General features: G+C 36.9%; 4 protein-coding genes across 4 annotated transcripts; 1 reads left to right on the top strand and 3 right to left on the bottom strand.

The window, feature by feature from the left end:
* Window positions 1-1,126: 1,126 nt before the first annotated feature.
* Window positions 1,127-3,785, top strand: LOC121787287 (splicing regulatory glutamine/lysine-rich protein 1-like). Its single transcript, XM_042185968.1, has 6 exons — window positions 1,127-1,877; window positions 2,118-2,169; window positions 2,513-2,605; window positions 3,106-3,170; window positions 3,254-3,415; window positions 3,504-3,785. The coding sequence occupies exons 1-6, from the start codon at window positions 1,284-1,286 to the stop codon at window positions 3,552-3,554; spliced, it is 1,017 nt and encodes a 338-aa protein (XP_042041902.1). The 5' UTR covers window positions 1,127-1,283; the 3' UTR covers window positions 3,555-3,785.
* Window positions 3,786-3,968: 183 nt separating this feature from the next.
* Window positions 3,969-6,655, bottom strand: LOC121787288 (transcription factor bHLH79-like). The gene is made up of 6 exons (XM_042185969.1): window positions 6,175-6,655; window positions 5,656-5,844; window positions 5,509-5,574; window positions 5,027-5,095; window positions 4,882-4,953; window positions 3,969-4,331 (listed from the first exon to the last, which is right to left on the bottom strand). The coding sequence occupies exons 1-6, from the start codon at window positions 6,430-6,432 to the stop codon at window positions 4,203-4,205; spliced, it is 783 nt and encodes a 260-aa protein (XP_042041903.1). The 5' UTR covers window positions 6,433-6,655; the 3' UTR covers window positions 3,969-4,202.
* A 10,064-nt stretch (window positions 6,656-16,719) lies between these two features.
* Window positions 16,720-18,939, bottom strand: LOC121786031. Its single transcript, XM_042184541.1, has 2 exons — window positions 17,802-18,939; window positions 16,720-17,108 (listed from the first exon to the last, which is right to left on the bottom strand). The coding sequence occupies exons 1-2, from the start codon at window positions 18,345-18,347 to the stop codon at window positions 16,953-16,955; spliced, it is 702 nt and encodes a 233-aa protein (XP_042040475.1). The 5' UTR covers window positions 18,348-18,939; the 3' UTR covers window positions 16,720-16,952.
* A 99-nt stretch (window positions 18,940-19,038) lies between these two features.
* On the bottom strand, window positions 19,039-21,633 carry LOC121786030. Its single transcript, XM_042184540.1, has 4 exons — window positions 21,144-21,633; window positions 20,156-20,269; window positions 19,798-20,076; window positions 19,039-19,547 (listed from the first exon to the last, which is right to left on the bottom strand). Exons 1-4 carry the CDS (start codon window positions 21,594-21,596, stop codon window positions 19,362-19,364), a joined length of 1,032 nt encoding a protein of 343 aa, XP_042040474.1. The 5' UTR covers window positions 21,597-21,633; the 3' UTR covers window positions 19,039-19,361.
* Between the last annotated feature and the right edge of the window lie 5,867 nt (window positions 21,634-27,500).

Raw genomic sequence — 27,500 nt, 5'->3', positions numbered from 1 at the left:
ATCAAATAGAGAGACAGGATTTTAAAACTAGTTCATTGTTAAATATTCTCGGCATCATCTATTGATTAAAAAAACCCTCTTTCGTAAATGAAATATTTACAACAGTTTTTTTTTATTTTCACAAAATTTTAAGAATCATTTGCAGACACTCATTTGGTGAGAAAAACTAATTGCAGAAATTCATTGACGATGTGCAAAGTACAAATTCCACCGGATTTGTAAGATTGATTTGGCATTCATTAAACTGTGGAAAATATTGATCCTATAATGAAAAAATTCATTGACTAGGTTGAATAAATTTGGTGAGGAGAAAACTTACAAGAGAGAGACTGAAGTTTTGGTGCAAATTTATATTTTCAATGGCGGCGACGAGAGCAAGAATTATAGAGATATGATATATGTATGACTTGTGGAAGAAACTATTAATAAAATCGGAGAGAGAAAATATTGAGGGATAAAAATTTAAAAATTTTATGGTGATATTGCCACGTAGGGATAAATTTTTTAAAAGTTAATACAATGTTAACGCAATTTCAACACAGTATCAAAACAACGTCAACGCAATGTCAATACAATGTAAAATTTCAAGATTTTCATGTCAACGCAATGTCAACACAGCATCAATAGTTGATATTTTTTGTTGCTATTATTTTATCCTCTGTTGATATTTTCTAACGGTTCAGATCATAATTTGGAGTTTGTACAATATTTAGAGCTTGCATTTGATCACGTTCTTATTGCCACGTAACCATAGGCGTCTATAAGTCGCTCAATTAGTATCGCCTAGCAGATCACCTCTCTTGATAAGTGTAACAATGATACTATAGAATTACTTGCCTTCAACAAAATTGAAGAATATTATGGGCTAATGGAGTAAATAATTTGGAAAAATACGTTGAAATCACGAATTAGAATGCAAATATACAATTGAATCTTATTAACTTTGAAATAACGAATTAGAATGCATTCATCTAATTTTAATCATAAAAATGTGTGAAACAAAATATTAATGCAAATTACAATTGATTGGATTATTATTTTGTTGAACTTCTTCCCCAAATAATGCAACAATTTATTTATTTATCATTTTGGTGAACTTCTTGTCGAAATATCAAAGGAGAAACTTTCATTTATCCAAAATGTTTATATTAAATATCAATATTTGAAAAAATGGGGGAGGAAAATGTTACTGCTATATCGATACACAGCAAGCTGATAAAAATCAACCTCAAAAATAGTCTTTTGATTTCACCGGCACCGGAAAGTTCTCGCCGCCGTATGAAATGGAGGACGAAAAGCTGGCCGCGTACTACGACGACCTGACTCGCAGAGGTGGCGGCGCCGCCCGATTCAAGCAGGGCCTCGGCTTCTCTTCCAACAATTCGTCCCAAAACGACGACGTTCCGTCCAGGGGCTCCGCTCTCCCCGCTGCTTCATCATTTCTCAGTAGCTTCGTCAAAGAATCCAGCCCTTCGAAAACTTCCGGCTTCGAAAAGCAAGCGCAGCTTCAATCAATCCAAAACAAGCTCAGTAAAAAACCTAATAAGCCTCGGAGCCCTAGCCATAGCCGAGACAGAATTAGGGCTAAACAATCTAATCGGCGTAGCAGGAGCCGGAGCCCTAGCCGAGATAGAATTAGGGATAGGAATTCGGAGCGGCGGAGCCCTAGCCGGACGCGGTCGAGGCGGAGGAGCAGGAGCCGCGAGGATGGATCGAGGCGTCGGTCTAGGAGTAGGAGTAGAGAGAGGAATAGAGAGAGAAGTAGGAGGCATGAATCACCGGAAGAGCGGAGGTTGGATAAAGGGAAGAAGCGGGAGGTGGCGCGTGCTGGTGCTAGGACTGATTTTGCTAAATTGATTGGGGGTTATGATAATATGGTAACTTCCTGTTGGAATATATGGCTCTTGCACTCTTGTTCTTTGGATAAATTTCAAGAAATTTGGTTGAATGCTGTGTCAATCTGCATTCAGTTGTTATTTTTAAAATTGTTTCTCCAAGTTCTGATTTTGCATCTAGAGATGGATATCTGAGTAACTGCACTAAAATTTACTGTATATACTAATTTTCTGTTGTTTCTTTGCGAGTTCTATTGATTGTACTGTTCTTCATTGAAATAGACACCAGCTGAAAGAGTCAAAGCCAAGATGAAGCTTCAGCTTTCAAAAACTGGTAAACTATCCTCGTTGAAATCTTTAGTGTTTTTCTTTGGCTCCTGTGTATGCTTTTGCTGGCTGCTACTTAGACATATTTGCTTTTGATAATTTAGACTGATACATACTCTGTTTCCCAGTCATGCAAAAGCTTAGTTTTGTAAGCCTGCAGCAGCCCCTGTCTAAATGTATATCATAGATTAGTGAGGCCTATGAAGACATGATTAAACATCAAAGTAGAAGTGGTTAATGTTTATTGCGTTCGGTTTCGAATGTTCTCATAGTTTCAGTAGTCCAAAACTTTTTTGTTGTGGAAGTAGAATTTTTTCCATGTTTCAACAGTAACATTATAATCTCCGCAGCTGAAAATGATGAATCGATTGGCAAAGGCTCTGGATGGGAGCGTTTTGAGTTCGACAAGGATGCCCCTCTCGATGATGAGGAGGAGATAGAAGGTAAATTGCTCTGCTTATCCTCTCTGTAATTGGCCTGACCCTGATAATTGTGATGTTACTGCCCTCTTTATTATTGCATAAGTGTTTTGCGTTCCGTCCCAAGATAAGCGAAACACTTCTTTTGGGCACTGGATTTAAGGAATTGGTATTTAAATAAGTAGAGAGAGTAAAGTGTGAGAGGGAAAAGTAGAGGAATGAAGAGAGAATAAAGTATGTGGGGAATAAAGTAAGAGTTGATTTTTTGCCAAAAATGGAAATGACTCGCTTATAGTGGGACATCCCAAAAAGGAATACGACTCACTTATCTTGGGACGGATTTGAAAATGAGGTTTTGAAATTGTGAAAGAGTGTAAATTAGATCATGTAAGAAATGAGGTGTGCTATCGATTTTGTAGCTCTTAAGTGTGATACTAGTTTCTACAATAACAGGGAGCTTCGGCTACCCACACAACCCACTCTTTATATTATTGATAACAATAATGCCCATCAAATATTGGCAGCTGCGGATGATGATGATGCGTTGGTCAAGAAAATGGGACAGAGCTTTCGTTTCTCTGCAGTGTCGGTAATGAAAGTCTCATTCATTGCTCTACTACTTTTATGTCTTCAGAATTCTAGTAATTTATATTTGCTGTTTCATTTTTTTAGGCGAGGAAAGAGGAAGAGATGAAGGCTCTTCACGATGATGCAATCTTTGGAGTCTCTTCGCACCCACTACCTCCTGCAGAGACGGACGACGAGGCACAAGGAGCGAACCATGGAGATGAAAACGTTGAAACTGCTCCTGCGCCAAGTCTTCTAAGTAACCAGGTGAACCCAATGCACAATTGCACATTACGAGGAGAAGAATCCAATGCCATCTATTCAGCTCACGGTGATAAAACTTCTGTCTCTGCAGGTTTTAACCAGGCAGAAAGGATCTTGGCGTGATCGTGTTTGTAAACGATGAAGTCTTGGAACATTTTTGTGAGGTACAATATTTACAAACAGTATTTAATGGTTTTATGTGATGTATAATAGAGGAAACGATCGAAGAATTAGTGCCATTAGAAAATTTTAAGCAGTTTGTAACATGGAACTAGAGCTATAATACATGTCTGAATTTGGATGATTTTGAGAGTGTTTGTCACTTTATTTCTTCTCTAAGAATCCCAGATATTACACCTACTTTTTTTATTTATGAATTCAAAATTTCAAGCATATATCGTCTAAGACTTTATTTCTGCAGTTAAAGCTTCATTCAAAACTCATTGTCTTTTTTACAACTTACAATTTACACACCATACTCATGTTTATTGGCTAACGTATAATCAACCGAGTTTTGGTTCGGTTATGTGAAATGTTTACAACTGAGATGTCAATATTCAAGTAAGAAGGTAGATCTTTCTTCACATACAAAATATAAGAATTACTACAAGTTTTAGACAATTCTTATAAATAAGTTACACATGGTTGCTAACATACAATACAATGATTACAATACCTAATAACCTATTCTTGTACATCCATAAATAGAGAAAGAGATCAATAATCTATAGTATAATATAATGATATTGAATTCAACCTGGTTCCATTCAAGAATATGTTAAATCTGTTGTCATGTTGATCTCTCAAAACCACCTCCAACCTGCATGTGAAGCCACTCCGCTTGTGATCCTCTTGCATACACTCCCGGTGTTTGTGGCCCGTATATCATCCCGTTGGCATCAAATGCAGGTCCTGCTAGCTGCATAACTCAGAAAATTTGAAAGATGTAGAGCATTAAGCAAGTATTCAACTGAGAAAAAGTTAGGTAATCATGCTTGAATACTAATTTTTCATCGAGACAAAAGAAACAAGTTCAATAACATGACAGCGGGTGTAAAGATCAGTCATATATGAAGTAAAAATATGCTTTTCACCGTTGATATCTGCAGGCATAGCACCATAAAAGAGAGAGAGAGGACCCCATATCCATCTAAACCAAGATAATGTATTTTACTTTCTATAGATTTTGGAAGAACTTTTAGGACAGCAACGCACAAAGTTCGTCGCCTCTTTGCCTATGTTTACAGAAGCCGATGTAAACGAGTTCCATACAAAGAAAGGTTCACCAAGATACCTTTTAGTTGTGAAGCTTAAAACTTCTGATAACAAAATGTTACCATTATAAGATGTCAAATTGGCCTCATTATCTAACTTGTTATCTCAGAAAAATAAAAACTGGCAGTAAATTGTATCCTAACTTTAAGACAAACTGAATGCCATAAGTTAACTATAGATGCTTTTGGACATACATCTTTGGAAGAAAAACCTTCTATTGTGGGACTTAGCCTTGAGTTAACTGCTTCAAGCTTCATCGACAGAAACTGGAGTAGACAAAGCACAATGTTAGAGCAGGGGAGATCTAAGTAAACAATATGGCAATAGAAGACGAGCTACCTCAACTTGACGTTGTAGGGACTGGATGTAATTAATTATTTCATCAAGAACAAGAGCTTTTCCAATAACCTGAAGAAACATATATATTTGATTAGCCATTGCTTCTCTAATTAACTTTTACACAAAACCAGCAAATATACTCTCCTGTTTACTTTGCTAGTTATGTCAAGAAAAGAATTTTTACATGGAATTTACATGTGTTTATTTTGCAAGTTACAATTTTTTATGGGCCCTCGAAACAACTTCAGCCCCAAGCTTTATTCATGTAATAATAAAACTGCAAATCAAACAAACTATCAAAAACTTATATATACCCCAAAAGTAGTTATAAAACCTAACCCTATCTTGACTTGTCATATCTATTATCCAAAGTAAATTAGGATTATATTCAACATACAGTAGATATGAACCTCAACAGCATCAGATTTTACTATAAGAGTTACAAAGTTATTAAACGGGAAGAGGGGAAGAAGCCAAGGCACCTTATTACATCCCGGTACCAAATCTTGCAGGATTTTCATCCTCTCACTGATCTTTTCCCTCCGAGCCTGCGATAAATGAGAGCAATCAGAGATGAAATATATAAAGAACATGTTTTCAGATCTCAAATAAGGCTAGCAAGAACAGACTCTTTCAGCTAAACTGTGGCTATCAGTAGCTTGACCCCTTCTCGCTCTAACATGGATGTAGTCTTTAGGCGGCTCGGGTTTACTTTTCTCCTCAGCCGGCTTGCTGCTGCTCCTCGAATGTGTTTCTGCTTCCGTTTTCAACTGATCCTCGGATTCAGATACCTTCACTCGTTTCACGTTCGAATCACTCTGTCACAGAGAAGATGGAGTAAGTTCTGGTGATCATTTTCTTCAATTCAAGCGAATAAAATCGACACAAACGCAAATCACCAATTAACTGTACAAAATGAAGAAATTTCCTCCAATATCGCCCAATTTTCTAATGCATTCTTACTGAAATACAGAAAAATGAAATCTTTACAGCAAAAATAACATTTAGCAATGCCTTAATTAGAAAAAGCAGCTCAATTAATAGTGTGAAATGAATGCAAGAAACAAGAAATAAAACACAGAGAGATACTTAATACTCGAAACTCTCTCTCTCTCTAGAACAGCCATTGATTGTCAAGCAAGGTATACCACGTCTTGATTAGCACTGCTGGTGGAGACAATTTTGGAAGATTCGTCGTCAAACGAGCTCCCAACATCCCTCCTCCTCTTGACGCCGCCGTTCCCGCTCTGCTCCGTCACCGTGGATTCCTCATCTCCTCCTCCCAAATTCCCCATCCTGAGCCCTAGCCCGCCGCTGCCGGAAAACGACAGCAGCCCCGCCAAACTGTACGAATTGGGGTTCGCGGCGGCGGTAAACGACGCCTCATTCACCAACGGCGGGTCCATTCCTCAATTCCGTGTCTAATTTTGTGCAATTGAATTTCCCCTTTTTAGCGGTTGGGGTGTGATGGAGTGTGTGGATGAATGTGGAAAGTGTGAATGAAGTTAGGGCGTGGAGGGATGGTGTTAATATAAAGGAGTGAGAGAGAGTAATGGTTACGGAGAGTGAAATTGTAGTGATGATGAAAGTAAGAGAGAGAGAGAGTGTGATGTGAGGCTGAGGAAGGAGATATCCATTCCTGCGCCTCGTGCGCATGTTAGCATTCACCCTTTCGTTGTCGTTGATGCCTTTTTCTTTCACCACTTTGCAACCCATTTTGGCCTGTTGGAGTAAAGCCATTAGGGGCAACCTATGGCGCGCCACGTCATCAGTTTTATCCTCCTACTCCCATCTGCAATGAGGCACCCTATGGCGCGCCCTATATGTTATACTATTGTTTTGTTAATTAATTTAAATGTTTTCAAATATATAATGCAAACTAAATTAAAAAACACAACGATTAACTAAAAACCGGCGAAGTTTGCATTCATTAAACAAAAGTTACACGATTCAAGTTGGCTAATCTACGCAATTCCCAACTTCCGGCGCAACTCATCGATCAACCCCCGGAGATATTCGGCTTCGGCGGGGTCCGTACACTTCTTGAGGGCCTTGTGCGTCTGCAACAACGTCTTCGACATCGAGGTTGTTGCCAACTGCTCGTACGCGGCGGCCATCGGGTTCGGGGTCGGGAGCGGGACCGGGAATCGGCAATGGGGCGGCGGCGGTCGAGGATGATGATGCCTATGGGACGCAGGGAGGACATCGGTGTGCCGGAACTCTCAATGTCCTCGTACGTCCGGTTGAGGTCCACCGGACGAGTTCCGCTTTCGCTGCTCGTGTAACCTCCAGCTTCGGTGATCTTCGTCCTTTTTGTCGCCCCGGTGTGCAGAATCCTGCCTTGGAACTTCTGCTTGTCCCTCAAGAGCGCCCAGATGGCCTCGTGCTTGAACTCGCCAAACAGGGACTGGTACGACAACAGCCCTTTAGAGCGCAAGTCGCCCAAGCTCTCGCCGCTCCCCTGCTCCCTCGCGCACTCCTCGTACTTCGACGAGAACAGGTTGATTTGCTTCTTCGCCGCATTGTAGCGCTCGGCGATGTGCTCCCAGTACGCCACCTGCCTCTGGTTGTTCTCGAATATCGGGTCCTCCTATATATCCACCCAACACCTCGCCAATATGAGGGTTTCTTCCGGCTTGTATTTCGTACGGCCGGGGGCGTACTCTTCACAATTTCCCGGACTTCTGCGCCCGGTGTTGGGTCCGCTTCTTTTTGGCGGGGGCGGAAGGGGGTGGCGTCGGCGGCAGTGCGATGGGTCGGTTTGGTGACGGCTCCATGTTAGACAAACCGTACGATTCCGTGCTGAATTCAGGATCGTACTGCATGTTGGCGTCGAACGGACGATATTCGGCGGGTTCTGTGCCCGGCCAACGCGCCTCCCCAAACATCGGACTCTTGGGACTTGAATCCATTTCGTAGTAATAATAAAAATGTGAGTTTCGAGAGTGAAATCGTGAAATGAAACGTTACAAATGAAGGTGGGGCAGAGGTATTTATACAAAAAATCAAAAATGTGTGCCATCGTCCGCGACCATCGTCCACCGATCCCGCAATGGGGCGCCCTACGTTGCGGACGATGGTCTATCGTCCGCGCCATCATCCGCCGAGCCCACAATGGCGCGGACGATAGGCCATCGTCCGCAACGTAGGGCGCGGACGATGGCGGGCGCCCACAATGTGGGCATCATCCGCGCCCGAGGATAATGGACGCCATCGGGCGCCCCATTGCGGGTGCCCTAAGGTTCAAATTCAATGCTTCAATCTAACTCTCACTTCATGTGGTCAAATTCAAAACGTAGTGTGACTTGGTATATGTGTGTATTTATTAAGGTTGTATTTCGTAGGTAAGTTTTGGCTAAAATTGACTTAGTTACCTTAATTTAATGATATCATCTTAGTGTTTTGGAAGGATAGATTAGGAAGAAGTAGTCGTGCGTTTAATAGTTACTACTCCATTCGTCCCCCAATAATTGTTCATTTTGATTCTGATACGAGTTTCAAGAAATATAAAGAAAATCAGGTTGAAAAAGTTAGTAGAAAATAGATCTCACTTTTATATATTAGTTTTATAGTAATAAATTGTGAGTGAAATGAGTTAGTGGAATGTGGATCTATTTACCATTTATAGTAAAAAGTGAAAATGGATAATTAATGAGGAATGGACGAAAATGTCAAAAGTGAACAATTAATGAGGGACGAAAGGAATATTATATAATCCATGTCTATTATAGCCAATTTTCAATATGACACGCAAAATAGCCACAAGTCTAATTTTGTGTCAAGGGTTGGAACATTGGCGGGAAGGCATCAGAAGATGGGAGAACAATGAGGATTGGTGACATGTGCCTGTTGTGTCTATCGATTATGTGCAAGGAGTTAGGGCACCCGCAATGCTGTGCCGTTGCGGTTCCTATGCGGTTCCGGCGGAACGGTTCCGCGGCGGCACGCGTTGCGGGGTGCGTTCCGTCGCCGTTTCGTGCCGTCGCCGTTCCTCTGCCGTGCCGCGTTCCGTTCCGCCACGCGCCGAGGCGACGTGGCGGCCTCCCATTCGACGCGTGCAGCCCACTCGCTGCCCCGCGAGTGGGCTTCGTCCGGTGACGCAATAATTAATTTTTTTTAAAAAAATTCGAATTTAATAAATTTTTTTTTTTTTTTGCAACGGTAATGAGACCGTTTTTTTATATCCGTTTTTTTTTTTTAATTTTTATTTTATTTATTTACTCTATAAATACTCCTATTTCATAATCATTTCAATCACAAACACACATCTATTCCTCTCTATTTCCACCCCAATTTTCATCTCAAATCAACTATATTTTCCTTCTCCCAAATTTAATCAAACTAATGGATCCTTATGAACAAATGCGTCAAATATTGGAACAATCACTTGAAGAAGATCGACGACGGTAGGCGGAAGAAGCCGCGCCACCCCAACGACGCTCCCGTACGTACATCCATCGTAACCGGGAGGAAGCCGCCGCAAGGTTAGTACGTGACTACTTCTGCGATAACCCGGTTTGAGGAGATACGTACTTCCGTCGCCGTTTCCGCATGGGGAAACCGTTATTTCTCCACATCGCGAATACTTTGGCAGCCCGGGAAGAGTTCTTCCAGGAAGGGTTCGACGCGGTCGGCCGTCCCAGCCACACGACGCTGCAGAAATGTACTGCAGCAATCCGCCAGCTTGCGACTGGACAAACGGCCGACATGTTCGACGAATACCTCTACATCGGAGACAGCACTGGGCGAATGTGCTTGCTCAAATTCTGCCAAGGCGTCCGGGCAGCCTTCACCGACGAATTTCTCCGAAGGCCAAGCACGACCGATTGTCAGTTCCTGCTCAACCTTCACGAAACAGTGCACGGATTCCCCGGGATGCTCGGCAGCGTCGATTGCATGCACTGGCAATGGAAGAATTGCCCGGTGGCGTGGAAGGGGTCCTACACGAGCGGCCACAAAGGCACCCACCCAACCGTTATACTTGAGGCCGTTGCCGACTACCGCCTTTGGATCTGGCACGCGTACTTCGGGGTCCCCGGGTCGAACAACGACGTAAACGTGCTCCACCAGTCCGACCTCTTGACCGAAGTTTTGGATGGTAAAGCGCCGGCCATCAACTTCGTCGCCAACAACCGGCTTTATAAAATGGGGTACTATCTCGCCGATGGCATCTACCCGAAGTGGCCTACCTTCGTGAAGACGTGCAGTGGGTCTGCGAACCCAAAGCAGACTCTTTTTGCGCAGAAGCAGGAGGCTGCTCGCAAGGATGTGGAGAGGGCGTTCGGGGTTCTCCAAGCGCGCTTCAACATCATCAAAGCCCCGGCTCGTACGTGGTTCATGGAAAACATGGTCGACATCATGTATACGTGCATAATCTTGCACAACATGATTGTCCAAGACGAAGGATCCGAGGCGGGAAATTGGTTCGACGACGAATCCCCCGGAAGCTCAACCGCAAGTGGAGCGCATTCGTCTATACAAGAACGGTTATCTATTCGTGCAAGGACACGCGACTCTAGTGCCCACACCCAACTCCAACATGATCTAATTGAGCACATTTGAGCAAATTTCGGCGGATGAAATTATTAAAATTGTGTACTTTTATTTTTTTAGGATTTTAATTGTGTGCTTTTTATTTTTTTACGTTTAAGTTGTAATTTTTTTAATGTTGTGTGTTTTTTTAATAAAGTGTGTTTGTTTTTTAAAGTGTGTTTATTTAAATTGAATTGGGTTGGAAATAAAAAAAATGAAATTGAATGAATAGTAATTTAAGGAACGGTTAAGGAACGGAGGGTTGCAGGTTCCGTTCCTTAGTTAAGGAATGGAGTAAAAAAGTACAGTGAGGCCCTCAAATAGTGGTTTAAGGAACGGTATAGGAACGGTATAGGAACAGCGTTGTGGATGGCCTTAGAATGATGGCGAGGAGGCATTGAAAGTCTATGTAATTTAATTTTTATCATTTGCTTTTAGCTCGCTAGACTAGTCTAAAACCCGAACGTTAATGGTTGAAGTTGAAATTTTCTGACCTCACAAAACTATAATCATAGTAGTTCGTAATTCGAGTAGAACAGACCTAAAATTTGATGGATTAATCCAATTGACATCTCTAAATATAAAACAATAGATGAATCAAATATATATGTCTGTATTTTGCCTCTATGCCCCGGACCAAACATTAGAGCATCTCCAGTGGGCGGATGTCTCACTCGGACATCCACTAGGACATCCCGAAAACACCTCCCGCCATGTCACTAGGACTTCCCATCCCACTGCCACGTCACTAGGACATCCCCTTCACAATCCGCCCTTGCCATCGCCCTTCCCTCTAGGACTTCCCGCAATAAAAAAAATCACAAATTCACAAATAAAACAATTTACGTTTACGGAAATAAAATTTCAACACGAATATAAACGGGAAAAATTAACAACTTCATTTAAAAAAAACATACATAATTTGAAAAAAAATTACATAGTAATAAAATTCAACGAGCCGTATATATAGAGTTTAAAAAAAATTAAAAAAAAATTTAAAAATCGGACGTCCGCCCGCCCGTCGCGCCGACGTCCGAGGACACCCGACGTCCTCACGGGACGTCCGTATCCGACCTCCCCTGCCATAATGGCAGACGTCCCGGTCGCCCGTCGCGCACGTCCGACCGGACGTCCGCCATTGGAGATGCTCTTATATCAACCAAAGATAAATCATAGGAGTACTCATAAGTAATCTCTAAATTAAATAGAGAATTTTTTCATTATAGCAATATTACGGATTCGATTCCCACATCGGTTGGGAGAACAACTGGTGTGGAATATATAAACTAAATGAACTCTATTTCCTAACGGGCTAGTCTTTTGGAATGCGTTCTCTTGTTTAGTCTGTATCAATTGGTGCTTTCATTGAGAGCCCAAACGATTTGAAGTGGTGGCCGGACAACGAACTCGCGGTGACCAACGAGTACGTTTGGGGCCGACTCGGAGTGGTAACCCACGGACCGGTGGCCCGGGGAAAGAATCTGTCGTGACCAACGTGGCCGTGACCAACGAGAACTCGGAGTGATGGCCTGACAAAGAACCAACTGTGACCAACGACACTGTTGACCCTTAAAGGAGGGTCGAATATTACGGACTCAATTCTCACATCAGTTGTGAGAACATGTGTGGTATATAGATTAAATGAGCGCTCTCTCCTAACTAACCAATCTTTTGGGATGAATTCTCTTATTTGATCTGTATCAAGCAACTTCTTCATTTAGATTTGCTATCACAGTGGAAATGTGAAGAAATGTGAAGTAATGCCTGCAGAAGTATTCGGATCAATATTATAGTACTCCTATATTATTATTATTAGTGTTACTATTATTTTTGTACATAAAAGATAGTAAAAGAAGTATTACCATATGATTGAAAATTCGTGTATTTTAAATAAAAGTAATACATTCTTGTTGTGATTAAGACGAAGCCACGTGTTTTGTTTGGTTTATTAAACGAAAATTAATTAATGAACTTTAATATTCAATAATCAAAATAGTTCCTTTTTTCCTCACTATGCCTAACGCAGTATATATTTTTCATCAAACATTACTAGTGATGAGATAAAGTCGGCGTTCAATCATACCCAATTTGGTAGTTCGTTTAATAAAGGGATCTTACTTTACAAAGCCAAAATTCAAATCAAACGTACACTAATTTCTTTTGCACGAAATTAATAATTAATTCATCGAATATAAACTTACTAATTAAACCTGCAAAATCTAACAGTTGTGAGCATATATTCCAATATTCTATGTGTCGAAAATGGAGAAGATGGTTAAATATTTTTTTCATTTTGGCTCAAATCAAAATATTCTTTTAAGAATACCATTGGTTATAGACTCTTAGGTAGTATACTCCATAGTACTCCCTCCGTTCCATAAAGATTGTCCCAATTTTTCCATTTCAGTTCGTCCCATAAAATTTGTCCCATTTCACTTTTTACCATTTTTGGTAGTGGACATCATATTCCACTAACTCATTTATACTCACATTTTATTATAAAACTAATGTATAAAAGTAGCACTCACATCCCACTAACTTTTTCAACTCACTTTTCATTACCTTTCTTAAAACCCGTACCCGGTCAAAGTGAGACAATCTTTATGGGTCGGAGGAGTACTATATGTTAGGTCCATAAGATAAACGTGCAAGTTCTCTTTCGAAGTACTTTCATCATAAGTATAAGTATTCATAATCCTAAAAATTAGTATATCAAAAATGGATTGTATATTTTATTCTTTCAATTAAACATGAGAAGTTGAAAAGCAAGTTTGACAAATTTTACATTAAATTGTGAAATTATATACTTTTTTGGGAATGAAGGTAATAGTTTAATAGGTAATTTGTTGGTAAAGAACTAAATTGATTTTGTACATCAGCCTTAGATTTTATCTATTTGTTTTGATTTTGCAACCAAACTATTAACTTATTTTGATTGTAACAAAATAGTAAGATTTTCAATGCTAAAAAAACTTACTGATTGACTTGAGTAACACTATCGGACATCAACTAAAATAATGTCACGTTTTAAACAGCGAATCAACATCACATTATACTAAATTAAGTTATTTCATGTCTCGATTTAGAGTTTTTACACTAAATGAGTCATATATGTATGGTTACCCTACCAAACACACCCTTAATATACTAGAATTTAGAGAGAGAAAAAAGCAATGGGAAAAACTAGAAAGTAAGGTATGAGATAACATAACACATACTAAGTTGACACGTCTAGAGTTTTTGGTGTAGACACTATACAATGAGTGATGTCTACATGAGAGTGACCAACACCTTATTTTTAGGTTTTATGCTTTGTTGGGCATTAGGCACATGTCCTAAAGGCAATGGTTTGGTATTGGGGTTTTGTGACTATTCTTTTTCTCATTTAACTATTTGTCCATTACATCCAAATATGGATACATTGGAATAGGGATGTGCCCACAAAAGTATTTTATTGTTGCATCAAAATAGCTAGTGAGGGAATATGAAATGTGGAAGACAGACCTTAGAAGAAAGATTGATGGAAACTTGAGAAATGTCAAGGTTTCATTGGTAGTTTCTAAAAATCCAATCATGGTTAATGTGCCTTCTCATTTTGTTTCCTATTTCCCTATGTATTTTTCTTCACTTTCAAGTGGTGTTGAATTCATTACAATTCCCTCTTGTTCCTTTTTTTTTATTATTAGAATTTAGACTAACAAATTCTTACAAATACCTTGTGGGGCTTAAGTATGCAATTTTCTTATAAATGGCTAAATCCAGGATTCAAATTTCAATACTATTTTCCAAATTAAAAATAACAAAAACTTCGAATAAATCCATGATTCAAATTTCAATACTATTTTCCAAATTAAAAATAACAAAAACTTCGAATATAATAAGAGGAAAGTGAATGAGCTCATATGTAGTATTTCTTCCGTCTCCCATTAGGAGTTTTATTTAAGCCCAATACAAATTTTAAGAAATGTGAAGAAAAGTTGATAAAAAAAGATATTTCTGAGCGTTTCATTTTTACATATTAATTTTATAATAAAATAGAAGGTGAAGTCTATCATCATTTATAGAAAGAGCGAATCGAAATTCTTAGTGGGAGATGAGCTAAAATAGACAATTGAAATTCTTAGTGGGAGACCAGCTAAAATAGACAATTGAAACTCCTAGAGGGAGGGAGGGATGTCTAAGTTTCAAACCAATAATTGATTCATGATTTGGTTCTTGAAAATACTACTCTCAAGAAACTTCTCTTATTAATTTGATTAGATTAGTCATTCAAAGCTTTAATGGGTGAAATGCAACATGTCAAAATCATTGAAAATTTGAAAGGGCTTTTCCCCTTTTATGAAGAACACATTATGCACTAACTATTAGTACTACCTTTTTACTATTTGAGTATGGGCATAAATTTCAGCCCATGATTATTGTAAAATGTAATAATTGAAAAACCCAATAACATTTCAAATGGGTTGGCCTGCGTATTCGTTAATAAATGGACTCACATAAAAATATTAGTTAAATTACTAATGGGCCGATTCGTGCTTTAAATAGTAGTATTGTATAAAAACAACAAATAGTAGTACTACTTTTTAAGATAAAACGAAATTTGTAAATTAACAATTTAAATTCCCTGTAACATGTAATATTCCAACATCAATTATGAACAAATTTATTGGAAGTTTTTTTTGAGAACCCACATATTGGAAGTTTGTCAATCTAATTCAAAAGTTTGTCCCATATATGGCTTAAGATGTACAAATAGTGACAAAAGGTGGGTTATTTGCCATCCATCTTTCAAGCCAGGCTGATTTATTATGCGACAAAAATTGTGAATCAGTTTTTATTTCATTATAAGTGGGAAAATTTTTAATATAAAAATTGCAGGAACAGGTCTATTGACTCAAATATATTTATTAATATGAGAATGTATTAAAAGATACCCATTTTATAATTAGAAAATGAAATCAATTTTAACAAAGTTGTTTGCATTGACAACTCACAACTCCATCCCTAAAACGCAGAATCATTTGAAAAAATAGGCAAGCAAGATAAGACCATCCACAACGCGTCTCGCGCCGGGCTCGCGTCTCGTCTCGGAGAGACGAGACCCCCGCGAGACGCATTGCAGCGCCCATCTCGTCTCCAACTCGCGACCGTCTCGTCGCGTAGCTCGTCTCGGAGAGACACGAGACGAGCTGTCTCGCCACGCGCCAGGGACACGTGGCACGTCCCCATGCGTGCGTGACGCCCACTCGCTGGCCCGCGAGTGGGCGTCGTCACTGATGACGCAATAATTCATTTTTTTTAAAAAAAATCGATTTTTAATAAAAAAATTTTTTTTTTTTCAAACGGTAATATTACCGTTAAATATTTATTTCATTTTTTAAATTTTTAATTTTTTTACTCTATAAATAATTCTATTCCATACTCATTTCAAACACAAACACACATCTATTCATCTCAAATCCTCTCTATCACTCCAATTTTCATCTTCAATCAACTCAAACAAATGGATCCTTTTGAGCAAATGCGCCAATTAATGGAACAATCACTCGAAGAAGATCGACGACGAGAGGCGGAGGAAGCCGCACCACCCACATTTGGGAAAACTTTGGCGGAGAAGATTAAATTATGTCATTTTTATTTTTTTAGAATTTTAATTATGTCTTCGTTTTTTTAATGTTAAGTTGTAATATTGTTTTAATTTTAATAAAGTGTGTTTGTTTAAATTGAATTGGGTTTTAAAAAAAATTATAAATTAAATTGAATGAATAGTAATTAAGAGACGGTATAGAGACGGTTAAGAGACGGAGCGTTGCAGGTTCCGTCTCTTAGTTAAGAGATGGAGGAAAAAAGGACAGTGGGGCCCTCAAATAGTGCTCAAATAGTAGTTAAGAGACGGTTTAAGAGACGGTATAGAGACAGCGTTGTGGATGGCCTAAAGGCAGCAACTTTTAACACAAAAGCAATTTACTGACACATCCAATCAATTCTTTGTAGTATTTCAATAATTATTGAAACCAATAAATGAAAAATAAAAGGTTGCAGCTTGCAACAATCTACAAAAAGAAGCCACACAACACATGTGATCCATCCCACTTTAACTCACAAATCTCACATTCCCCAACTCCCCAGAAACACACAGTCACACACATGATGCAAAATTCTTTTAGGTATAAAATTTGCTGTGAATTGAATGAGGAATAACCATCTTCAAATTCTTTAATCAGAAACATTCATAAACGTACAAAATTACAGGGGAGAGATAACAAATTTCTTACTAAAAATCTCATCTTTTATCCCCTTCTATGCTAAACTAATCTTAAAAAAACAATCCACCAGAAAAATGCTAGTATTTGTTGTGCTATTTAATAGTCCATGTGTAGATTGGATATCATTTTCATTTACCCCTGTGTACAGCAGTCTTGAAGAGCAAGATGTATAGGTTTTGGTCCATTGAGAAATACATAAATCCACCCACTGAGTGTGTCACAAATGACCCAAAACTGGTCCCTACTATGCAATGCCAAGCAGGTCCATATAACCCATCAAACTCCTGTCAAAAGCAACACATCATGACTACATAATTAATATGGTGGCTTGTGATCTTTGAATAGTACTCCCTATACATGGATATTGCATGTTCTTGTTTTCTTTTTTCACTCTATACATATTTCACCACATATAGGCTAAACTTAGAGGTATCCAATCCAATCATATGAATAATTGAGACAATACAGAAAATTATCAAAGCCCTCATCACAAATCAAGAACACTGATTAAGGGCTAACTATGGAAACTTAGTCACCTTTTTTAGTGTGAAAGCTAGAGTCTTGGAATTTAAGGGTATCCAATCCAATCATAAAAATATTGAGACAGCAAAGAAAATTATCAAAGCCCTCATCACTAATTAAGAACACTGATTAATGGCTAACTATGAATTTAACTTAGTGACTTTTTTTTAGTGTGAAAGCTAGAGTCTTTGAACTTTGGGGTATCCAATTCAATCATATGAATAACTGAGACAGCAAAGAAAATGATCAAAGCCCACATCAATAATCATGAACTCTGATTAAGGGCTAATTGTGAATTTAACTTAGTCACCTTTGTTAGTGTGAAAGCTAGAGTCTTGGAACTTAGGGGTATCCAATCCAATCATATGAATAATTGAGACAGTAAAGAAAATCAAAGCCCTCATCACAAATCAAGAAGACTGATTAAGGGCTAATCACGGATTTAACTTAGTTACCTTTTTCAGTGTGAAAGCTAGAGGCTTGGAAGTGAACATTTCCAAGCTATCGTGCGCCTTTCTTGCACAATTGACGGCGTGAATTTGCATGAACGGCGGCATATCAACGGCCACAACTTTGACGCCGTTGCAAGAGAGGAAATCGGCGAGCTCAGCCTGCGAGGTGCAGAATGATTTTCTTCTACCTCCTCCATTGACGGTTGGAGGGATTGATGAGAGAGAATTTCTGGCCCTCACAACTTCAACTCCTCCTTGAAACCCCTTCATTTTCTCGTCAAAAGATTGCATTTTGGGGTGTTTTTTGGATGACGGCTTGTTTAAATCGCCGGCATCCTTCTCCTCCTTCACCAGCTGGTTTTTGTCCACGAGTTTGTCTAAAACGGCGCCGTTTCTGGCGTGGTGGCTGGTGGAATTGGTGAGAGTGATGCATGATGAGTCGTGGGAGACGAGTTTCTTGTTGTTTGTGTAGAGTTGGGAGAAGCGGTGGGAGATGGTTTGGATGGTGGATGAACGGTTGGCTTTCGGTTTTCTTGATGTGGGATCCATGAGATTTTGGTCTAACGCCACTTTTGGGATAGGATGAGAAAGAGATGTGAGAAAGATTATCTCATTAGCAGGGTATAATCAATCATGTATAATGTGTGTGTGTGTTGTCACTTGTAAGTTGTTACTGTAATGAGAGGGAATATTGTGTGTGTGTGTGTGTGTGCTGGCTCATATCTTGAAGGTGCATGATGGTACTTAATGCATTAGCAGAAGTACTTGGATTTTTCATGTGATAAAACGCAGTATCTGTTTTTTGTTTTGCTAAGGTGTGATTTCAAATTTTCAAGCCACCAACCTTAAAAAACCCATTCAATTATTCCTTTTCTTTTAAATGCTTCAACCTTCTGTTCATAGGTGTCCTAGAATTTATACAGCCTTTGTTTCTTAATTTTGGACATATTATTGGAATCTCAGGAATGGGAAAAGATTAAACTGCATCGGATTGGAACATTTTCTCTAGTACAGAGGCGCGAGTATTTCAATAATACTTAGATTATCAAATTTTGGCAAAATTTTGATTTGTTACACTAAAAAAAATCTACCTATAGATTATCACAAAAACTTCCCATTTCCTCCCCACCTTCTCCCTTCTCATGTCTTCTCTATTTGTCCACTGAAAATGACAAGTTTTTACTAAGGATTCTTACATTCTCACTCTCCATCTCATAATACAAACTAGGTAGTCTTGAAATCTGTGCCATAGATCATAAAATGACATAAACATATGGTTATATTTAAGTTACAGGGGGTAATACATGTGATGCCAGCTCATATTATGTACAAAACAACATATAAATGATTTGAGTCACTGGAAAATTTTCCAAGATTGGTTTGATTTCACAAGATAAGCTCATTCCAATACTCTTAATAGTACAGGCAAAATCAAGCAAGGACAGATTATGCTTCATAAGGGTATTTTCTGCTTTCTATTTAACTATTATGTGTTAAGAGCTTTTAGGTAATACCAGCCGACTTTGAAGTGATGTACAATGGAATAGGTGAGCTGCTACGCTTTTAGTTCCATGGACTAGGGAGCCTGCCATCTCGAAAAACTGAAGTGCCGCCAGATGCTGCAGGAGAAGGGGATGAGGCTATATAACTTGCTCCTGAAACAGAAACTGATGGTGGCCCTTGTGCAGCAGGTGCGAACCGCGAAGGACTACCTGCAACTGCTAGTGTAGTCCTATAGGAGTGGGGTACCTGCGACCGTCAAAGCAAGTTAACGGAATACATGACTAAAGCTCTAGGGTTGCAAATTTTAGAGAAGTACAAGGCTTAGATCCATGGCTATTAAGTTTTGGACAAGGTCAGAGCCATAGCTAAGTTTCACAAGTTATCTGGAAAACTTTGTTATCAAATTAGACAGCAAGCTATTCCCAGAGTGGAATTAGACAGCTATTTCTAGATCACAAGAGAAAATGAATAATCAAGTGAAGATTTGAATAAATACCACGTTTGAGAATGGCTTCTTCTGTTGGGAGTCAGAAGATGGTGAACAACTGCTTGTACGGACTAAATGACGAGAATGTGGATTGTGGTTTGAAACATCATCGGCTTCTCCCCCCTCCATATCACCACAAGGATTTCCGTCTTTACCTATTCTAGGGGTATTTACCCTAATCATTGAACCCGAATCGGTTGTGGTATCCACTTGTAGTGGAAGAGGAGGGCGACTTGGCATTCCCTGTGCACAATTCTGTCTCTTTAAGTGCTCTTCTGCGCTCAGAATCTGTCGACAAAAAAAATACTGCATGAATACAACCTTATAGCAAGATTCACCAATAACAGCAAAAGAAGACATATGTTACCTGTTTGAGTACTTGTACTAGACTATGCTTTTTCTCATTTAATACTACCAACTTCTCCTTAACCTCCCGGCTTCTTTTATCCGCGTCACTTGTAGCATTTTCCACGTTGATTTTCTAAGATGCAGATAGAAAGAATTTACTATTAAGAATATGCAACAATCAACATGAGAATATATGATAAGAGACAATATTTTGTTTATGATTCATGTTGCTGTGTTCAAAGGCGAAGAATGTTAAGATCAATGTTCAAAGGCGAAGAATGTTGCTGTGTTAAGATCAATGTTACTGATCGCAGGGCTCGTCTGATTTCACAGATCAATAAGCAATTATCCTGCATCTCATATCAGCTAGCCTACTAGAACTATACAATATGCTGTTTGGGAAGGAACAAATTTCAAACAGGGAACAAGAAAAAGAGCAGCAGGCATAATGCATTGAACTAATTTTTTCTGGCCAAATCGGATTCTTCAGTGCAGTAGCTAAGATAAAGCTCAGATACAAACACATAAGGTCTCAATGTGTCACCAAGGTTCGTCTCTTCACATATTCATTCTTGTATGAACAAAAATTTGACTTCTAAACTATGCGGAGCTGCCCTTTGGCAAGCTGCAGGGCGAAGCTATGAAAGAATCATTGTATATGCAAACCCAACAAATCATTTGAATTCTCATAAGCAAATGCGATCCTTAACTAACATAGAAAATCTCATATAAAACTACGAGCTTATTCTGCTGGCCATCATGGTTAGTGCATCGCCTTATGCCCTTAAATTAAACACTCCTCTTTAATAGTAAGATAAAAGCATGATCACATGAACAAAAAATCAATTGAAAGTAGCAACGACTGCAATCTCTACACATCACACATACACACGCAAAAATTCGCTACCAAAGCCACAATTAGATCCCCAAACCCTAGAATACAAGCATGGAACAATCAACCCCATCAATTTGAAAAATAAAAGTCAGAAATATACAGAGCATAATACCTCGACCGCCTTATTCACTGGAATCTCTGATAAACCGTCGTTCTTGACAGCCTCCGCATCCTCCTTCTCCACCTTCACCGCCAAAACGCTATCCTCATCCACCTCCTTTCTATCCTCCCCGGTCTCCTCCTTATCCCCTTCTCCCTTATTCAATTGCCCCTTCACCATCAACTCAGAATTCGAGCAGAGATTATCGACATGATTGATTTCAGTGGTTGTATTACGCGCGGAGCTCGGATTAGGATTGCCACAGCTGGGGTCGGGAGAAGGATTAGGGTTTGAAGTCGTTGCGACATCGGAAGGGGAGGTGCTGAGGCGGGAAAGGGCTCTGGCACGACGGCGGAGGAGGATTTTGAAATCTTTGAGAGAAATTTTAGGGGCGGGGCTCGGCCATCGGCGAGGGACGTCGGTGGCTTTGCGGAGGTTGCCTTTGTACAGTGATATCGCCACCATTTTCTCTCTCTCTTCTTCCTTCCGTTCCTCCCTCTAATTATATAAATGTAAAACAAATAAAGCTATGGTAGTAGTAGGAGTACTTATTTTCGTATAAATTCAAATTATTTTTTTTAATAATTATAAAATAAAATAGATTTGGAATGTATTAAAAAAATATCATATAAGTGATATACTAATATTTAATTAATTTCCATAATTTGAAAACCAAATTTTATTACAATATTCAATAGTTGGAGTATAAAATAATTAGAAAATCATAAAATATGTTTTATTGGATTCGGTGTAAAATTGAAGAAGAAAATTTTACATCATAAAATATGTTTTATTCGATCACATTTTCTAATGAAATTAATATAGAAAAATATGATTTAATTATCGAGGGAACATCTTTTTTAGTACACCAACTATCTCAAATGAGCAAATTTGGTTCATAATGTTTCATAATATCTTTTAAGGTCCATCAATTATAAGTTAATATCAATTCAACTACTTTTTGGTTATTTCCAATATTTTCATGACCAAAGTATCCTTAAGGCCAATTAGGGCAATTCAATCTATTTACCCTCTCATTTTCATTAAAATAATATGTAATTTGGGATATTTGATGTACCAAAGAAGACGTTCCCTCTAATTTTAATTTCAATATAAAAATATCTTAATGATATTAATATTCTATTACTTATTAATTATTTACGTTTAATTTTACTTATTTGTAATATTTTAAATAATTGTACTATATTTAATATTAATAGTGAAATAACTTAGATATAAATATATGTAAACATTATACTTATACAATATTTGTATATAAAAGTAGTTCAATTTATTAGATGGAATATTAATTTTTCAATCTTAAAGCTATACATAGAATATGTTATTTTTAAGTACAATACAAAATTAATGAATAAAAATAAAATAAAATTTATTAACATACATAGAATCTTAAATAATTCAAAGAGCTAAGTTTTATTTTATGTACTCATATGTAGTAATTGTAGTCTAAAAAAAATAGTTGAAATTATCAATAATCAATTTAATAAAAAAAACAATGACATTCTTAGTTGAATATTATCATTAGGCCATTTACAACATTATGAAACTGTTCATAATTCTCATATCTATTCCCTTGACTGTTTGTGAATTATATTTTTTTTACTTTATTAAATTTTTATTTCAATGTAGTATATATTATATATTATGATTAACTTAAATTTTCAGTTTAATAAAATTACGAGATTTATTAAATAATTGAGGATGTAACCATATAAACGTATTAACTAGCACTAGAAAGTAATATCATAATATTCAATTAATGTATGGTATATATTAGTAATAATAGTATAAGATCTATTAAACTTAATTCCAAATAAATTAGAAGAAAGAAAAAAGTGGATGAATAAATAGTTAATGGATGTCAAAATATATTATGAAATGTTACGGACCAAATTTACTCATTTTGGATAGTTGGTATACCCCTCTTAGTTATATTAACTTTTCTCAATCAACTTCCTCTACATTTTCTAAAATATATATGGAAATCAAAGTGAGAAATTTAAATTCAAACGGAAACGGGGTATAAAACATCACAAAAACAACGTGGGGGTTGTCACGCCAGGGTGGCGTGCGAGAATGGGTCGTACTTGTCATGCGTGACATGCGCTTGAGGCACTTCATGCTAGAATGGGTCCCAACTCATTAACTTTATGCGTGTCGTGTCGAGTTTTCATGTCATATCCAAAATCGTCATTCCTGTTGTTAACGTAAATAAGTTACTAAACAAATTATATTTAGCTTGACACGACACGAACATGATATTACACGATTAAAATCTAATATTACACGATTAAAATTTGTTAAATTTGTCAAAGCCTGAATTGGTTGAAATAGTCGGCAAAGAGAATGTTTCTGAATAAAAAAGACATCTGAATAGAATACGTTGTACTTTATGATCAGTTGCATACAGGATACATTCTTTAGGAACTCCGGACTGATGTGACTATTGAGGGATAAGTGGAATGTGATCAAATACGAATTCTCTTAGAATTTTAAAGATACGACTTAGGCATTTTTCAAAACTAGATATATCTTATTTTGCGACGGAAGGCAAGGGATCACAATATCTGCTAACAACCTTAAACTGTAAATGTGCAAAAAATTTAGCCACATTGCAGAATTTAATGGTGTTAAAGTGATGGACTATGGAATATTTTTTGGCAAAACACATGTCGAAGATATGCAAGTAGATTCGTATGCAGAAACTTGTGATATCTTATTTTAAGTAAATACATCATTGCGAACATTATTAAAAGATGTTATTTTGGGTAGGGATGTCAATCAGGCCAATCTGTTGGGGTTCGGGCTAACCCATTCGGATTGTCGGGTTATTTGGGTTGTGAATTTTTCGAGTTATATATTTTTAACCCTAAACCTTCGGGTTTTGAGCTAACCATCGGACTATTAAAGTAAAAACGACCTTATGCATTACTACCTCTGTCCCCTAAAAATTGTCCCACTTTGACCCAGCATGGGTTTTAAGAAATGTAATAGAAATTGAGTTGAAAAAGTTTGTGGATTGTGGATCCTACTTTTATATATTAGTTTTATAATAAAATGTGAGTAGGAATGCGTCAGTGGAATATGAGGTCCACTACAAAAAATGATAAAAAGTGAAATGGGACAAACTTTGGGGGCAGGTGGAAATAAAAAAATGGGACAAACTTTCAGGGACAGAGGTACTTTATAGCCAATCAATATTCATACGTAAAAAAATATTATCACAAATAATCAAATATTATCATATAGTAAGCCAAAGAAAAAAGTTTGTGGTCTCTATTATTAGTGATTGAGTTTCAGTTGCAAAATAAAAAATACATTACTTCATTGTCAACTTTCAAAAATCATAATGAATTTGCAAGATAATAGTATTATAACCATACAAAACACCTGATTTACTCGCGCAAGCTATGCACATAGATATTGAGTGATACTAGAAATTTCTAATTGATCACATAAATAAAACTTTTTTGCAAACAATCACTACATTAGTATCAATCTGAAATTCTATGATAAAATATACTCCATCCGTTTCATAGTAATAGATGCATTTTATTTTAAGCACTCATTTTGGAAAAATGATAATAAATGGTTAAAGTAGAGAAATAGTAAAGTAAGATAAAGAATATAGTAGATAATACTCTTCTCTACACTATTCTCTATCTTACTTTACTATTTCTCTACTTTTACCATTTATTATCATTTTTTCAAAATGAGTGCTCAAAATGAAATGTTCTATTACTGTGGAACGGAGGGAGTAGTAAAATTTTCAAAAGAAAAAAAAACAATTTTAAAACTGCAGTTTTACAAATTATATAAAGTACTAATAACATAAAAATAAGTAGCATAACTGTGATGGGTGTTGTTTGAAGATGGAAATAGAAGAAGAAGGAATGGAGACAGGTGGAAATGGATGTTTAGAGAATGAATACAATTTGAGTGGGTTGGCTGTTAACCAATGTTTTAAAAATTGGACCAGTAAGCGAACCGATGTAGCTATCGGTTCACGGTTCAACTGGTCCGACCGATTGAATCAGTGATCGAGTGGGAATACTATAGCATTCATATAAATATATATTAACGCTAATAGCTCAAAATTCCAATACGTCTACACAATTGCATACATATTCAAATATTTTTAACAAAATACTTAAACATAACAACAAATATAAAATAAATTCCAATATTATAATACTTCAGTAATCATTTATAGCATTCTTATTTTCAATTTGACATGCAATATAATATAATATATGTAATTAAAAAGAATTATATACTTTCCTTTAATCCATTCACCCAAATATAGAAGTTAGCATATGTATAATATACTTTTAAAATAAAATATAATTGGAAATTTTAAAAATTAGTAATTCTCTTCCCATAAATTACTAATTCTACTTGTTGTCCAGAGACTTTGTCCTAACGGCAAGGTGCTTAGACATTATTGTATGAGATGTCGAGTTCAAACTCTCTTGACATAAGTTGTAATTTCCTTCATAATAGGAATTAATTTTAAAAAAAAACCTTGTTTATCATTCTCTTGTTTTTATACAACACCACCTTACTGCATCTCAGATGTATAATAATTTTCGGTAGAGGGGAATAGAAACCAGCCGAAGGTTCACACATGGAGAATACATTGCTGAAAATGTGGATTTTAAAAAATGAGAAAACCGGCTCAACTCTCTGATTTTCCCGGTCTGAAACGACTCAATAGATTAATGGTTCGTGGCCGAACCGGCCGGTCTGGTTTGATTTTTAAAACACTTTTGTTAACATACATATATTGTATAACCCTAAATTTTAATTATTTTTTTTATTTAGCTTCCCAACTCACCTGCAACCCACTCGGGCTAGCCCGAGTAACCCGCCAAGCCGAACGAGCCAGACTATATAGTCTGATTGTACGACCCTAACCCTCTTATCTTATTTTTCCCGGTTATTTGGGTCTATCCACTGAGTTCGGGCTGAATTAACATCCCTAAACTTGTGTATGAATGAAATAATATAAAAATTTGAACTTTATAATTATTTAAATTATTTCAATTTTTAAAAATTATGAGACCGGTCAAAATTCGACCAAATTTTATAATTTAAATAATTAAAAATTCTAATACTATATTTGTTGAGAAATGTTTATGTTTTAAACTTTAGATAGTGAGTGTTGGAAAAACAGTACTAGTGGATTGAGTTGCACATTTTTCTAGAATTTTTCATGAGTGATTTAGTCTTTATTTTTAGAATTTTCTTATAACTGGTTATAGATATTTTTATAAGGGGAATCCTTGATTGTTTAATATAACAGTTCATTTGAGGTTCCCTCCCTTCCATTAAAATATATTTTCTTTCTATTTTAGATCATCTCATAAATTTTATTTTTTCTATTTTTTATAATTTTTTTCGCTCTAATGAGGTGAGCTTGTTCTTTACTAACAATACTATAATTATTTTTTCTTTCTGTCTCTGTTACTTTACCAATTATGTATTAAAACTCATATTATCCTAAATGTCTATATTTTTATGAAACGGAAGGAGTATATTTTATATTTAAAAAGGTTCTTTATAATTTTATAATCGTAGAAAGTGATAGTAATTTAACAGAATCTAAGACAATGTTTATCAGTATTATAAGGCCGACCGCCATGTCATTTGTTAATAAAATAATAATTTCTTAATTAATAAAAATAATTATAATAAAAGTTTTATTTCGTAGCAGATAATCCGAACCTAACTTGACGAAATCAGATTCCAACTTGATATCATCGAATTTTTATTAGATCGACCCGATAAGAACTTTAAGTCCAATAAGAATTACTCAAACCCATTAGAGCATCCACAGCGGAGAGCACACCGCTGTCCGCATCTGCGCTCTTGCCACTGGCATGACGTTGCTCTTAGCTAAGAGCACGTCCGTGCTAGCGAACAGGGCGACGTGAAGCGTTTCTATTGGCCGTTGGCATTTTTTTTAAATAAAAAATAATACCAAAAATAAAAAATATATTTTTGGATTCCCAAAAATATACAGATTTTATTACCATTTTTTTGATTTTTTTTTTAAATTTTTAAAAAAAATTTAATCCCAAAATCATCTATAAATACACACATTCATCATCCATTTGGGCGAAATTCGGCCACAAGTAGTGGGTTTTTTTTATTTTATGAATTTAATTATGTAATTTTTAATTTTTAAGACTTTATTACCATTTTTATTACCATTTTTTTGATTTTTTTAAATTTTTTTTTAAAAATTTAATCCCAAAATCATCTATAAATACACACATTCATCATCCATTTGGGCGAAATGCGGCCACAAGTAGTGGGTTTTTTTATTTTATGAATTTAATTATG

The sequence above is a fragment of the Salvia splendens genome, chromosome 22, assembly GCF_004379255.2.
Source record: "Salvia splendens isolate huo1 chromosome 22, SspV2, whole genome shotgun sequence".
Taxonomy (NCBI): domain Eukaryota; kingdom Viridiplantae; phylum Streptophyta; class Magnoliopsida; order Lamiales; family Lamiaceae; genus Salvia; species Salvia splendens.
The sequence above is the reverse complement of the archived record's forward strand: the minus strand, read 5'-3'. Positions and strand labels throughout refer to the sequence as shown.